This window comes from Mastigoproctus giganteus, chromosome 3 (assembly GCF_048544385.1).
Source record: "Mastigoproctus giganteus isolate SK-2022 chromosome 3, ASM4854438v1, whole genome shotgun sequence".
Taxonomy (NCBI): Eukaryota; Metazoa; Arthropoda; class Arachnida; order Uropygi; family Thelyphonidae; genus Mastigoproctus; species Mastigoproctus giganteus.
Genome location: NC_143577.1, coordinates 19,005,547 through 19,020,569, shown reverse-complemented (window position 1 = coordinate 19,020,569; position 15,023 = coordinate 19,005,547). Strand labels below are relative to the sequence as shown.

The following is a 15,023-nucleotide window of genomic DNA, read 5'->3' as shown; positions in this document are numbered from 1 at the left end:
TAACATTAGTCCATGCAGAACAGCATCCACTGATAACCATGCTCTGTCTTCTCCCACTCAACCATTGATAGCAGTAACTTGCCCTTAATGCCACATTGCTCCAATCTGATTAGAAGTATTTTATGTGCAACAGAAGCAACATATATCATCAATATAATCTGAATCTTTCCAAATGGAGCCACTACCCTGATGAAGGGCAACTATAGTAGTATGGGATGTTCAAATCTTCATGGGACTCAACATATTATACAGGATTCAGTTTCATTTGAACTACAATGAGAACTGTGAGGGAGCTTATTCTGCCTCTTCCTAACTGTTGTTACTTTATTACCATTATAAAGTTATTTTTACTTGATAATGCAAGGATAAGGGAATTATTAAAATCTATGTTCCTGACAATAAAAGGAATTGAAAATGTTGTTAGTTTTTTTGAAGACAGCAAAGTTTTAAGAAAAAATACGTCCAAGTTTTGTGATGATGCTTCCAGTATCAGAGGTATGGATGCAAAAATGACATGATTTACAGGAATACAATAAATAATACTCATAATACTCACTCCAATATGTTCATCATCAGACCTTGTGGCACACTATGGCAACAAATACCGATGCACCTAATAAATCCCCAAACAAACAAATCAGACCTTGACATATTTGTTCAAGGTCTAGTCATCACACTGCCAAAATCTGGTCACCAGATGGAGGGAGGTACTAAAATTCTAGAACAGCATTATGCAGTAAACTTGAACCACATTATGATGCAAAAAGGCCTGTGTTCACCTTGCTTATTAGCATTAAATTCATATAATGCCAATTTCCTAAAGCATATCTGATATCAATCAACCTAACACTGTGATATGAGCCTGTCTACCACTAACCAATCTCTAAAAATTAAGCTTTTAAATTTCTTTATACGGCATGCTTTCAATGTCACACTGAATCTATGCCACAACGAATCTAGGCTATTCAGTGCACTAATGGGGGGGGGGGGGGGGGCTACTCACTTATAGGATAATAAAAGGCAGAAATCACACAAGACCTACTCATTATTAGATAAATATACCTAATAAGGTGGCCATCCAGTGTATGCACTACAGAGCATGGTAACCAGGCACCTTGCAGGAATCTGATTTAAGGTCTATTTAGGCTCTTAGAGGGCTTATTGAAATAAATGAAGGTGAAATTTTTTTTCAGTTAAAAAAGATACTTGAGCCATAAATTCAAATTAAGGGAGGAAGAATTATAGAAGTTTCATTTTAGCTAATGAGTTGCCAATTGTTGGAATAAATGGCTCCATGAGCAGTTGAGACTAATAGATTGGGGAAATTCAAAGGTTATTCAGTGCTTATTTGAAGAGCAAAACAACACATAGATAGTTTTTTTTCTTTTTTATTGTTGTTTATACAGCATAAGCATATATTTTTCTAGTACTATAGGACTAATACTATGCATACAAAACTGTAGGACAAAAGTAATAGGAGTTTATAGTCTACACTCAACACAACAGATTAAGTAGTTTTGCCTCTGTATTTTTAAAATGCATATTACAAAAAAAAGTTTTCAAATAAATAGGTTCATTTCTATATTTTAAAACATTAGATTGAAATCATTTAAGATATGTTTGTCAATCTTACTAATTTTAGAAACCATCAAGTACAAAATTCAATATAAAATATATTAAATATGTTAGAAAAATTATTTAAGGTAAAATACTAATTAAAAGAAAGACATGATTCTAATGAATCATTTAAATCAAAATAGAACATAGTATTTCTCATTAATTTAACTTACTAATAATGATAGTAGAGTTGTCCAATTTTTGAGGCAATTTCTCCTATTTGCCATCGTTTAAGTCCATATTTTGAATCTAAAACTTGCCTAAAAAGAAAATTAATTTTAACATAAAATAAATATTTGATAATACTAAATTAATCTAATTTTAATTAGAAGAGATTTCTCTATTTTAATCGAATAATTAAATATTCAAGTGTTCTTGATTAATTATTTTATTATAGCATTGCAAATACAGCAAAACTTCATATATACCAGATATGAGAAGTTGTAAATATTCACGGCTGACATGTAATTTGATTAAATTTGAACGATGCAAAAGGACAGTAAATTGATGCATTTGCATAAAATTTATCATTAGTGCGACACATTGTTTATATCCAAGTGATACAAAAATCAAATGCTGCACATCCTCAGCTTGTCAGAAACACTAGCTCGGAACCCAAGTTATAACGATAGTTCCTGGACTGATGTTTTTGGTTTTTTTTTTTTTTTTGTTTTTTTAGGAGCATTAGCAACTAAGGCCATATTGCTCCGGGGATATGCAGTGGTCATTTCCTGACCTTTCCGCATCCTCCGTATTTGGTGGGCACAGGCTCGAACCACGGTCTAATCAAGAAGCGTGTGCTACACACTGCTGCTTCTGCCCACCTGGCTACAGAGGTGCCTGGACTGATGATGCAGTTACAGTCATGTTCAATGATGCATAGTTCAAACTTCCTCTAAAGTGGTACAGAGATTGCCAGTAGGCTGATAGGTTGAAAATAGGTCAGGCTGATAGGTTAGGTCCTTGAGGTTGTCACACATGTTTTCTCTCAGATATGCCAGACAAGCTGTACTTGCTACCTGGGAGTCTAAAACACTGATGGAACTGATATATGGGTGACACTTAAGTCAAGTGGACCCAATTTCGGCGAAGTCCAGATGGTCTGTGACAGCCAAATCCTCTGCTTGCACCTTCACGATGGTGGGACTGTTAGTAATCCTGGGTATAACCTCCATGCACAAGTACATGGTGGGTGACCACCCAGGTGTGAACCAGTTTAAGCCGGGATCGAGGTGTGGCACCCATACCACATGGAGGAATGCTGTCCCTCTATGTTACCAGGCAGTACTAGGTGGTAGATGACTCTCATCAACTGGTGCAATACAACCACTTTGATTATTGGAGGCTTGAAGTGGTGGAACCCATGTTTAGTCTCTAGAGCTAAGTTCCGATCAACTCTTCCCTATCTCTTCCATCATGCAGTATAATTGATGACTTTTGAGGTTATGATGAACATCGTGGTGAGATCCAATATTCCTCACATTTCGAGAGTACAGCTCTGAAACGGTGTTCGCAGGCTGGCCACTAGTTAGTACACTGGACCGAACCGACCGGTAAGACTACAGGAGGCTTCCGGATCAGCTAGTATATAATCTTGCTACCTCTACTCTGCCAGATAGTGACTGGAGGAAGTCCGAGTAGTGTGTATGCGGGGAGCATTGTCGAGGCCACGTTATGTCAAGGATCTGGGTATAATCTTACCATATGTGCGCCAAAAATTCTTAGCATGTGTATATCCAAAAATTTCATTACTTCATACAGCATGTCCCACTCACTTTTTCTTACTATTGAATACACCATGAATTGTCAAACTAATAGAGCAAGCTTATCTGCAAAAAGCTCTAAACCTCCCAAGCACTTCCTAATTCATTTCATAAATATATGTGGTCTCAATTCTAATCTCAACGATGTCCATTTCCACATGCAGTCTGCCAAACCCCATGTACTTTTTCTGACAAAATCTCAGTTATCGGTTGATTCAACTACTGCTCATCTCAGATGCCCAAATTATTCCCTGTATGATTCCTTTCACCTCAAAGATGGTACTTTTGCATATGTCCGTTCTGATATTCCCTGTCAGAGACTTGGCAATTTGGAATCTCCTCTCTTTGATCTTCTATGGCTTAAAATCTGTCTACCTCATTGTGTAAAATTCATCTGTTTTCTCTACCGTTCTCCCAACTCCACTAATCACTTGGAGCTCTTTGACTTCCTCTCTTTGCAACTTGACTTTCTCCAGTCCAACTTTCCTAACAGTGAGTTCATTTTCCTTGGTGATTTTAATGTTCACAACTCCAGCTGGCTTCCGTTTTCTAGTCACACCGATCCAGCTGGTCGAGATCCTGAGGCTTTTGCAATTACTAATGACCTTGCACAGATTGTTCATGTACCAACAAGAATACCAGACAATCCTAATCATACAGCCAACACGCTTGATCTTTTTCTCACAAACAACCATTCTAAGTACACAGTCGAAGTGAGAAGTCCTTTAGACACTTCAGATCACAACTTGCTGATTGTCTCTTCTCCAATGGAGTCTTTATCTCATGGCTATTCCCAACCTCGTGTTGTTTGGCATTACAAGAATGCAAAATGGGATGACCTGAGAGATTTCTTTTCTTCTTTACCTTGGTCGGATTACTGTTTCAAAACTTCTGATGTCAACGTTTGCTCAGATCGTGTCAGTGAAATTATTCTTGCAGGAATGGAATCCTTTATCCCACACTCCACTTTAAAATTCATCCTTTATCTAAATCTTGGTTTTCCAATAAATGTGCTAAGGCTGTTCAAGAGAAGAATGTTAGATATCATAATTGGCTTGTTTCTAATTCTTCAGTTTCATTTTCTGCCTACAACAAAGCTCACAACAATTGTAAAGCAGTTATTAATCAGTCCAAACTACAGTTTGAACAGGCTAAGAGTAGAAAACTTGCTTCATGCCCTAATGGTAGCCAAGCATTCTGGTCTCTTGTCAAAGCTATTGGCTGCAACTTTTGCCCATCTCTGCTCCCACCTCTGTCCAAACCAGATGGTTTTGTTGCCACTTCAGCCAAGGATAAAGCTGACCTCCTAGCATCCCATTTTTCTCTTGGTAAAACACCTCCCACCATTTCCAACAAGCTCCATTCAATGCCTCCTGTGGTCTTCCGTCAAAAGGATGTCAGAAGGATTTTGATGAATCTTGATGCTAAGAAAGTTCCAGGTCCCGATGGTATTTCTCCACTTGTTCTGAAAACATGTGCTCCTGAACTTACTCCTATTCTTTGTCGCCTTTTTTCACTTTCTTATTCCAAAGGTGTTTTTCCTTCTGCTTGGAAATTTGCTCATATTCAGCCAGTTCCTAAAAAGGGTGACAAATCCCTCCCATCCAATTATCATCCCATTGCAATTACTTCTACTCTTTCTAAAGTAATGGAGAAATCAATTAACCGCCAACTCTTAAACTACCTAGAAACCTTCCCTCTGATCAATGATCGCCAGTATGGATTCCGTCAGTGTCCACTGGTGATATTCTGGCTTATGTTACCCATTTATGGACTAAATTTTAGTTGCTCTTGACATCTCAAAGGCTTTCGATCGTGTTTGGCATAAAGGTCTTCTAAACAAGCTTCCATCTTATGGTTTGCCAACAGTTTTTAGTAATTAGTTATCCAGTTTTCTCTCTGATCACTCACTGAGGGTTATGGTAGATGGCTCTCTGTCTTCTAACTTCTCCACTAATGCCGGTGTCCCCCAAGGTTCAGTTCTTTCCCCCACTCTTTTCCTCTTGTATATTAATGACCTTCTTCCATTGACTGAAAATACTATCCATAATTTTGCCGATGATAGCACATTGCATTCTACTTTCCATTTTGAGAAACCTTGCCCTGCTCAATCAGCTTCAACTCCTCGAAAATCTGCTACCAATTCCTTAAATGCCGAACTTCAGATCCTCTGAGTTTTAGAAGATTTGATTTCAAAACTTCTAAAACTCAGTCTTGTCTTATATCTCGCAAAAAGGATTCTTCTGCTCCTATGCTTATCTTTAGTGACACTCCGATTTCTAGGCAAAATGATATATCTCTTTTGGGGATTACCCTGACTTCTAGTATCTCTTGGCACAAGCACATTACAAATATTGCTTCCTCTGCATCTAAAAAACTTGGTTTTGTCTTTCGCTCTCGGTGTTACTTTTCTTCCAAACAGCTGCTCACTCTGTATAAATCGCAAATCCACCCTGCCATGGAATATTGTTCCCACATCTGGGGTAGTGCCCTCAAAACTTCTGTCAGGCTTCTTGATTCCATTCAGAAGAGGGCAGTTAGGTTAATTAATGATTCATCTCTAACAGAGTCTCTCCACTCGCTGTCTCATAGATGTACTGTTTCTGCTGCATGCCTCTTCTACAGATACTTCCATGGGCACTGTTCTTCTGAATTGGCTTCTATAATTCCCGCTCTCTCTCTTTCAAAACAGCCCGAACACGTGCCGCCACCAGCCAACATCCATTTACTGTCCAACTTCAAACTCACAGAACCAACTTTTCATCTTCCTCGTTTATTCATTCAACTGCCGTTTTCTGGAACAACCTTCCTTCATATGTATTTCCTGAAAATTATAGTCTACAGAAGTTCAAGTCCAATGTCAACAAATATCTTATTTCGTCTTCTCAATCTCCAACCCAAGCACGGTACTAAGTACTATAGGTTCTAATACCTCTTGTGTTTGGGTTTAACATAAAAAAAAAAATAATAATAATAACAACCAATTTCATTAGTAGTGTTAACGTCCCATACCACAATTTTGCAATGGACCAACAAACAAATATCAAATTTTGCTTTAAACTGGAAAAATCTACAACAGAAATATATGAACTGTTAAATACTGTTTATGGTGATGAAACATTAAGTTGTACCAATGTGTTTGAATGGCATAAGCAGTTTAAAGACAGATGTAAGGATGTTCTCAATGAACCAAGAAGAGGGCATCTGTCAAACTCCCAAAATGACAACAAAGATGCAAAAGTTCAAGAAATTGTAGTAAGAGATTGTTGTTTGACCCTCGGAACAATGGCTGATAAGTTCAATATGATTCAGAAGATGATTATTCATATTCTGCATGAAGATTAACAAAGAAAGCTTATGCAAAATGTATGCCAAACAGCCTCATGGATGAGCATAAGCAACAGAGTGTCATCATGCAAAAACGTCATACAGACTTGTCGAGATAATCCTGATTTCTTTGACTGTATTGTCACTGCAGTTAAGTGTTGGGTGCTTCAGCATGAACCAGAGACAAAGTGTCAATGTACAGTGAACTTCGAAATCATCACCAAGGCCCAAAAAGTTTTGTTTCCAGAAATCCTGGATCAAGACCATGCCAATCATGTTTTTCGACATACAGAGTGCAATTTACAAGGAATTTATGCCTGAAGGGGAGAGAGTCAATGATGCATTCTTGGATGAGGCTGTAATTTGGAGAGAAAGGCAGCTGGTTCTTGTTGTAAAGACATTTTTCATGGAAATTTCAGATTTTTGTGGCATTGGTGATGATTTTGAAGTTCACTGTATGTTCTGACGCTTTGTCTCTGGTCCACTCTACAGTGGACTTCTTCCTCTTTCCCAAAGGGGAAACTGCCTTCAAACTAAAGAGATTTCAGATTGTTGGGACATAAAGAAAAACATAACCATCAAACAGAACATCATCGCTTTGGGGGCCTTTGCTGACTGTTTTCAGAAACTTTTATAACAGTGTAATAAGTGCAATCAATCAAGTGGTGATTGCTTTGAATAAAAATAAAACCATTTTTGAGCTCCTTCATTTTGTGTTCCTTAGGCCTGACATAGCCGAGTGGTCAGGAGCGAGAGTGCATAGCACACGTTCCTTGAGAGGACCGGAGTTCAAGCCCGTGACTGCTAAATACGATTAACATTTGTATTGATTGATTTATTGTAAACTCCACTGACCTGGTGGTCGTGCCGGAGTATAAACAAGAACATTTTTTTTATTGGACCAGTCCGGGAACTTTAATGCCACATCACATATAATGGCACCTCCGTAGCCAGGTGGGAAGGAGCAGCAGTGCGTAGATTGATTAGACCGGGGTTCGAGCCCATTACCACCAAATACAGAGGATGCGGAAAGGTCAGGGAATGACCACTGCATATTCCGGAGCAATATGGCCTTAGTTGCTAATGCTCCTAAAAACCAAATAACAAACAAACATCACATATAATGGAACACAGAGGTTTAGTTAAGTAAAATTTAATATGATATGCCCATTATGGGCTTTAAATGCAAAAAAAAAGTATATAAGAGATTTTTTTATGTGAACTTTCCATTTATAATTCACACAAGTCGGATTTTGGTTTGGCTTACAGTTGCTGCTCCAAAAAAATCACAGATTTAATAATTTAAAAAAAAATTAACTTTTTTAAGGAACTAAATATTTAATATAAGTAAAATTAAATATATTTTATTTCATTTGTTATTTAGAGTTTATTTGGAGTAATAAAATACCAAGCAAAATTGTGATGGCACAGCATATGCCTTACCATCTTTATCCCAACTAGCACCAAAAACATTAGTGCTAGGTGGGATGAAAATAAATAAATAAAATAGAAATAAAATAAAATAAATAAATAAAATAAAAATAAATAAATTAAATAAAATAAATATTAAATAAATAAATAAAAAAAGTGGCACTGGTTAAGAATAATAATACTGTAATAAAAAATAAAAAAATGTAATAAAAAAAAAAAAAAAAGTAGCCTTCAATAAGTACTCTTGTTTCGACATCCAGGATGATTCAAAAGTCGAAATGGTGACCTTTAGGATCACCATTTCGATTAAATATCATATTAAATATTTAATATAAGTAAAATTAAATATATTTTATTTCATTTGTTATTTAGAGTTTATTTGGAGTAATAAAATACCAAGCAAAATTGTGATGGCACAGCATATGCCTTACCATCTTTATCCCAACTAGCACCAAAAACATTAGTGCTAGGTGGGATGAAAATAAATAAATAAAATAGAAATAAAATAAAATAAATAAATAAAATAAAAATAAATAAATTAAATAAAATAAATATTAAATAAATAAATAAAAAAAGTGGCACTGGTTAAGAATAATAATACTGTAATAAAAAATAAAAAAATGTAATAAAAAAATAAAAAAAAGTAGCCTTCAATAAGTACTCTTGTTTCGACATCCAGGATGATTCAAAAGTCGAAATGGTGACCTTTAGGATCAGTGCGATGACAATTCTTGCATACATGAACCACACAAGAAAATTCTGCGAGCAAAGACCATGGAGGCAAAGTTCTGGAGAGCTGAAAGACAGTTCTTATTCTGCAGAAGCAATTCCTCCCACCCTGGAGGGGGGGGGGGGGAGAGAGAGAGAGAGAGAGAGAGAGAGAGAGAGAGAGAGAGAGAGAGAGAGAGAGAGATCTGGAACTTCAGTTCAGAGCTTCAACCTTAGATCTTCATAAATTGCACAGTTAAAGAGCAGGTGACTCCAGTCTTCTGTATTCCCACAGCTGCACAGATCGGTGTGATGTAAGCCAAACTGATAAAGTTTTTGATTGAGAGAGCCACGTCCAAGTTACCAAAAAGGAAGTTTCCATAGTTAAGGAGCATCAAGTTTTAACCGATTTAGAGAGTAAGAAGGTCACATCAGACAGGAATTTTCTTGTGGCAGCTCCAAGTGGGGTGGTGTTCCATCTGGTCTGCCAGATACAAATTAGTTCGTTAATGCATCTGGATTCTCTTTTTTAGCATCTTCATTTAAATTTAGCTGCATACCAAGTAAGTCTGTAGGTATTTGTTTTTGGTGTCAACAGCAGAGTCCACGATAGATGACAAATAGATCCAAAGGAAGGGACCCAGCAATAACTTGCACTGCAGCTATGGAAACTGTTCTACAGACTCTGTGTTGTCACTCGTATCACCAGGGTACTTATCCACCCATCGATGAGTGGAAAAGCTTTGAAACAGTCCCATGGTGGGATCGGCCGAGAATAAGTAACATTACTTTTCTTTACTGGCAAAATGCTGCTTATTCAGGGTAGTGCAATATCTTGGATATGAGAAGTAACAAAAACAATGTCATTTCACCTACTTCGGTGATTTACTACAAACTAAAATAAGAAATAATTGCAACTTGTTTATCTTGGAAATTCATTTAAACAAGGGCCTAAGGGAATATCTCATATACAGGAAGAAAGTTAAAAACTAAATATCCTCTTATACAATTCGTAAAGATTTTGCAATATTATACCTTATTCGCATGCAAAACATTTCCAACCGAAATTAGAAAGTCGTGTACTATCTACTTCAGATTTTTTTTTTTTTTTTGACATATCCTGCATAAAAGAACAAAAACTACAATTTGAATATAAAAACATGACATGATCAACTAATTAAAAAAGAAAAACTAATAGCACATATAAAAATATTCTCGAATATCAGGTACTGGGGACTTTATCACATTTAGTACTTAAAACAGATATACACTGAGTAGGCTTTGCATTAGCAACCACCTACCTAATACCTCGTGAGGCCCAGCTTTCATGTAACACTGCCTGTACACATCTTGGCACAAGGTGTTGCACAATGTTTCCAATGATGCCTACACCTTGGTCAGTGATGATGGACACAGCATTGAATGTCCTTCTCAAATATGCTCAACTGGGTTAAGATCGGGTGATTTGGGAGGCTATGGGAGAATGGATAATTCATTGTCATGTTCTTGAAACCAGTTAGCAACCTGCCAGACCTTTGTGGCATGGAATGTTGTCTTGCTGATAGATGCCACAGTTGTGTGGATACGATGTCATCATGAACAGTGTATTTGGTCGATGATGACAGAAAGGTAGGTTTTCCAATTGAGCAGTTGATTAATGGTGATCAGAGGATTCAGGGCATGCAATGAAAACAGTCATCAAATCATAACCACTGCCTCGAGCCTGCTGAACACCAACAGTGTTTGGCAGGCTCGAGGCAGTCTCATGTTGCCTTCTCAAAATGCAGATACAACCGTGAGAACAATAGAGTTGGAAATGTGATTCAGCAGACCAGGAAACAGATTTCTGTATGTCAGTGGTTCAGTGTTAGTGCTGACATGCCCATGCAAGGCATGGTTTCTTGTGTCTCACAGTGAGTATGGGCATCCATGATGGCTGTTGACTGCCGCAGCCTATACAAGCTATTGTCCAGCACATCATCATCAACCATTTTCAATCCACTGCAGGATGAAGGCCTCTCCAGCAATTTTCCAGTTCCTTCTGTTTTGTGCAATGGTCATCCATTTGCTAGCCACAAACTCATGAATTTCATCTGTCCATCTCCATCATTGTCTTTCAGGTTTTCTTCTAGCTCCTCTTGGGTACCATTCAGTTATTTTCTTAGGCTATCTATCATCTTGTCTTTGCACTCTGTGTCCTGCCCAAGACCATTTTAGTTCTTTAGTTTTGATAAGAATGTCCATTACTTGAGTTTGCTGCCTAATCCATGTGTTTCTCTTCTTGTCTAACAGTTTGATTCCCAATATAATTCGTTCTATTCTTCACTATGTAGTTCTCAGCTTCTCTTCCATTCTTTTGGTGAGTGCCCAAGTTTCACTTCCATAAATCATGGTGGGGAGTATACATTGGTTCATTATTTTACGTTTCGTTCAAATTGAGATATGCTCCTCAGTATGTGACTATATTTCCTGAATGCTATCCATCCAAAATTTATTCTTCTCTTGACTTCAAACCATTTATCATTATTATAGCTAATGACTTGTCCCAGATAAGTATATGACTCCACCTTTTCAATTACTGCTTCTTCAATCATTATATCCCTTTCTGTGGCATACTTGTTCATCATTACTTTTGTTTTAACCATATTCATCTTTAGTCCAAAATTCTTACTAACTCTGTATAACTGATTAAGATTTTCTTCTAATTCTTTGGGATCGTGGCTTATGACCACAATGTCATCTGTAAATCGTAAATGGTTTAGGTACTCTCCATTCACATTGACTCCTTTCTGCGACCAGTCTAATCTTTTGAAAGCTTCCTCAGGGGTAGCAATAAACAACTTCAGGGTTATTGTATCTCCTTGTCGAACTCCTTTCTCAATTTTAAATTTACTACTGTCTTTGTCTAGTCTAATAAAGGAGGTAGCATTCTCATATATTTTCTTCAAAATCATAATATATGGGGTATCTATGCCTTGTCTTTCCAGTGCCCGAAACATTGCCTTATGCTGTATGGAGTCAAATGCCTTTTTATAATCCGGGAATGCCAGGCATAATGGTGTTTTATATTTATTTGCTTTCTCCATTAGTTGTGATATTATGTGAAGGTGATCCATAGTTCAGAATCCTGTCCTAAAGCCAGCTTGCTCTTTCGGTTGATTCTCATCAAGTATTCTTTCTAATCTGTTAGTAATGACCCTTGTGAACAACTTGTAGATGTGGGATAACAAGCTAATTGGTCTATAATTTCCAATTTCTGATTTATCTCCTTTCTTATGCAGCAAAACTATGATTGCATTATTCCACTGCTTAGGCTTCACACTTTTTCTAATGCATTTTGTGAAGAGTCTTGCCAGTTTTTGTGTCATGTCTCTTCCTCCCAATTTTAATAACTCTACAGTAACTTCATCTTCTCCCGGGGCTTTCTGATTCTTCATTTTCTTCAGTGCATGTTCTACCTCATAAGAACATCAGGTATGTTGTATGTGTTACTAATTTGCAATCCATCTTCCCCATTGCTGGCATCATTCCCTCGTTCCTTGTATAACTCTTTATAGTAGTCTTCTGCTATTTGAATTATGCCTTCTCAGTTATTCATAAGTACACCATCGCTATTGTTCAGTTTCAGTACCATTTGTCTTTCTGTATTACTGCTCATGGCTGCTGATTTAAATCCTTTGTTTTCCCTTAATGCTTGTTCTCTTTTCTTGTGTTAAATTTTCTTATGTCCTCTCTGAGTCTCTTTGTAATGGCTTTGCATAACTCAGTATACTGAATTTTCTCCTTGTCAGTGTTTTTTCTCACTTTTCATTTGTCGTCTTCGGTTCATCATGACAAGTGTTTCTTGACTAATTTTTTCTTCTTTGGATTTCTTTTTACTTATAGGTTTCTTGGGCTTTATCACTTTCAGAAAGTTGTAATATTCCTCATCGATATCTTGACCCTGAGCAATCTGCAGAAGCTCAAACTTGTTCTTAAGTTCCAGTACATACTGCTTTTTCTCCTCTTCTATTAGCTCAAAGACCTTTGTATTATTTACTTGAGTCAATTTTTTTCCTTTCTTTTCTTACATCTATATCAAGTGTGCATCTTACAATTCTGTGACCACTTCCAACATTTTTCTTGTCCAGCACATAGTCCATGTGAACTATGCACCAGAAATTATTGGTCTTGCTATTCCTAAATTGTACTGGGTGGCTAGCTGGACTACTGCGCTGCATCATTGCTGTGTTACAAGATGAGACACATGACACTCACATGGGCATCGGCAAACCAATCAAGGGTGTTTGATCACTGTTTGGCCAGTCACAGTAGACTTGTAACACCACAGGACAAGAGTACTTAACTATGGTTGCTGTTGTCGAGATACTGGAACCTGGCCATCTTGCTTCCACAATCATTCTACATTCAAAGACAGAAAGATCTAAATGCTGACCCAGTCTTCCTCGCAGACACTCAAAAACTGATCACTGCAGCACATGCAAACCAGTTCATTCCTATACAAGGGACTGTTGCTCGTGCAAAGCCAACACAATGTATAAGGCAACTCCCCATATAACACGGTACTTCTACAACACAGTTTCGTTCTAACACAGTTTGAGAATTGCTGGAAATCTTGCATAACACGGTATTTTTGTGCAGGGAAAACCCTGCTATTATGTTAGATGTAATTTCAATGTTTCCATTCCTTTTTGTGCATCCCTACTGTTGACTCGCTAGTTGTTATTGCCTTTGTGATATTTTTCTAAAGCACATTTCTGGAGGTCACTACCATAAAACAATAAAAATAATTTGTAGTTTCCGGTTTACTGGTCTTTTCTGTTAGTGTAATCAATTATAAACCAGTAGTAAACTATCTTCTTGCATTTGCTATAATGCCGATAGATGAAATTCTGTGTGTTTTTATGTTATTATGGTGAAATGTGTTTCCTTCCATGAAATATTCGATCATATAAAAAACATAAATAAATTTTCAGAAACTCATTACTCCGTATCGTGTTTGTTGCAACGTGTGCGTGTTGCGTTCTTTGTTATTGTTTTATAATTTTTACTGTTTTAAATTTTACAACAAAAAAAAAGGTCAGTAAACAGCAATATCAATTAGTATGTATATATTACAGTATGTATTAATTAAGTTATGTATGTAAGCGTAAATTTATTTTTATTTTGCTAACTGTAAAATATTCTTCCGATTTTCACATATCATTTAAAGCAGAGGTCCACCATATTTTGTTGGGAGATCCCTGGGTTAGGGATTCTGTGCTATTGAACTTGTGTTCATTTGAGACCATAAAAATAACTGTGACTTTGAAGAGTGCATTTCATGACTTTTAAAGAGAGCAGAAGGTACACGAAATCTAGATGCCGTAGAAGAGATTGTGCTTAGCAGCAATGAAGAGGAAGAAAATTAAATGAACATACATTATCTGACATATAAGTATCACAGTTTGTAAGGTAAGACATTTGTTCAGTTATTACTATTTAAGTTACTACTATAATAAAAAATAAAGTTAAAATTTTAAGTTATTACTACCATAAAAATTAAGTTTCCAATAGTTATAAAAAAATAGCGTTTTTTTTAGCTTTTGGAACTTAAATCCCCTTTTTGTACTGGTTCTCAAGTCCCGTATAACAAGATTTCGCATTACACGAGATTTTGTAGGAACCAAACTACCACATTATACAAGGGTTACCTGTATATTCATTTTAACAGTGGGGTATGAGAGGAGTCATATCCCCCCTTTTGCCATGTATAAAAGTCAGGAACAGTGATTCATTTACATAACTGATACTGTTAAGTGAATTATAGTCCCTAACTTTTAAATAAGGGCAGGGGAGGAATAGTACTCCTCCCATATCTCACTGTTAAAATGAATATTTTATGGAGGAGGAATATTTCTCCCATATATATCATTATATAAAAGTAGAACCCGTGATTCCATTACTTAACTAATTATAAGAAAAGTAAGAAATATAATATCAAGTAAGTCCCTGATGCGCCTCCGTAGCCAGGTGGGAAGGAGCAGCAGTGCGCAGCACACGCTTCTTGATTAGACCAGGGTTCTGATTATAAGAAAAGTAAGAAATATAATATCAAGTAAGTCCCTGATGCACCTCCGTAGCCAGGTGGGAAGGAGCAGCAGTGCGTAGCACACGCTTCTTGATTAGACCAGGGTT

At 36.8% G+C, this 15,023-nt stretch overlaps 1 protein-coding gene across 2 annotated transcripts in view; it reads right to left on the bottom strand.

Annotated features, from left to right (window-relative positions):
- LOC150087769 (protein SCAI) overlaps positions 1-15,023 on the bottom strand; it is a 196,797-nt gene that overhangs the window by 107,070 nt on the left and 74,704 nt on the right. For both annotated transcript variants that reach the window (XM_090370293.1, XM_090370294.1), the window contains one exon: positions 1,791-1,877. In XM_090370293.1, the coding sequence (XP_090226419.1) occupies positions 1,791-1,877 (87 nt within the window). The remainder of the gene's footprint in view (positions 1-1,790; positions 1,878-15,023) is intronic.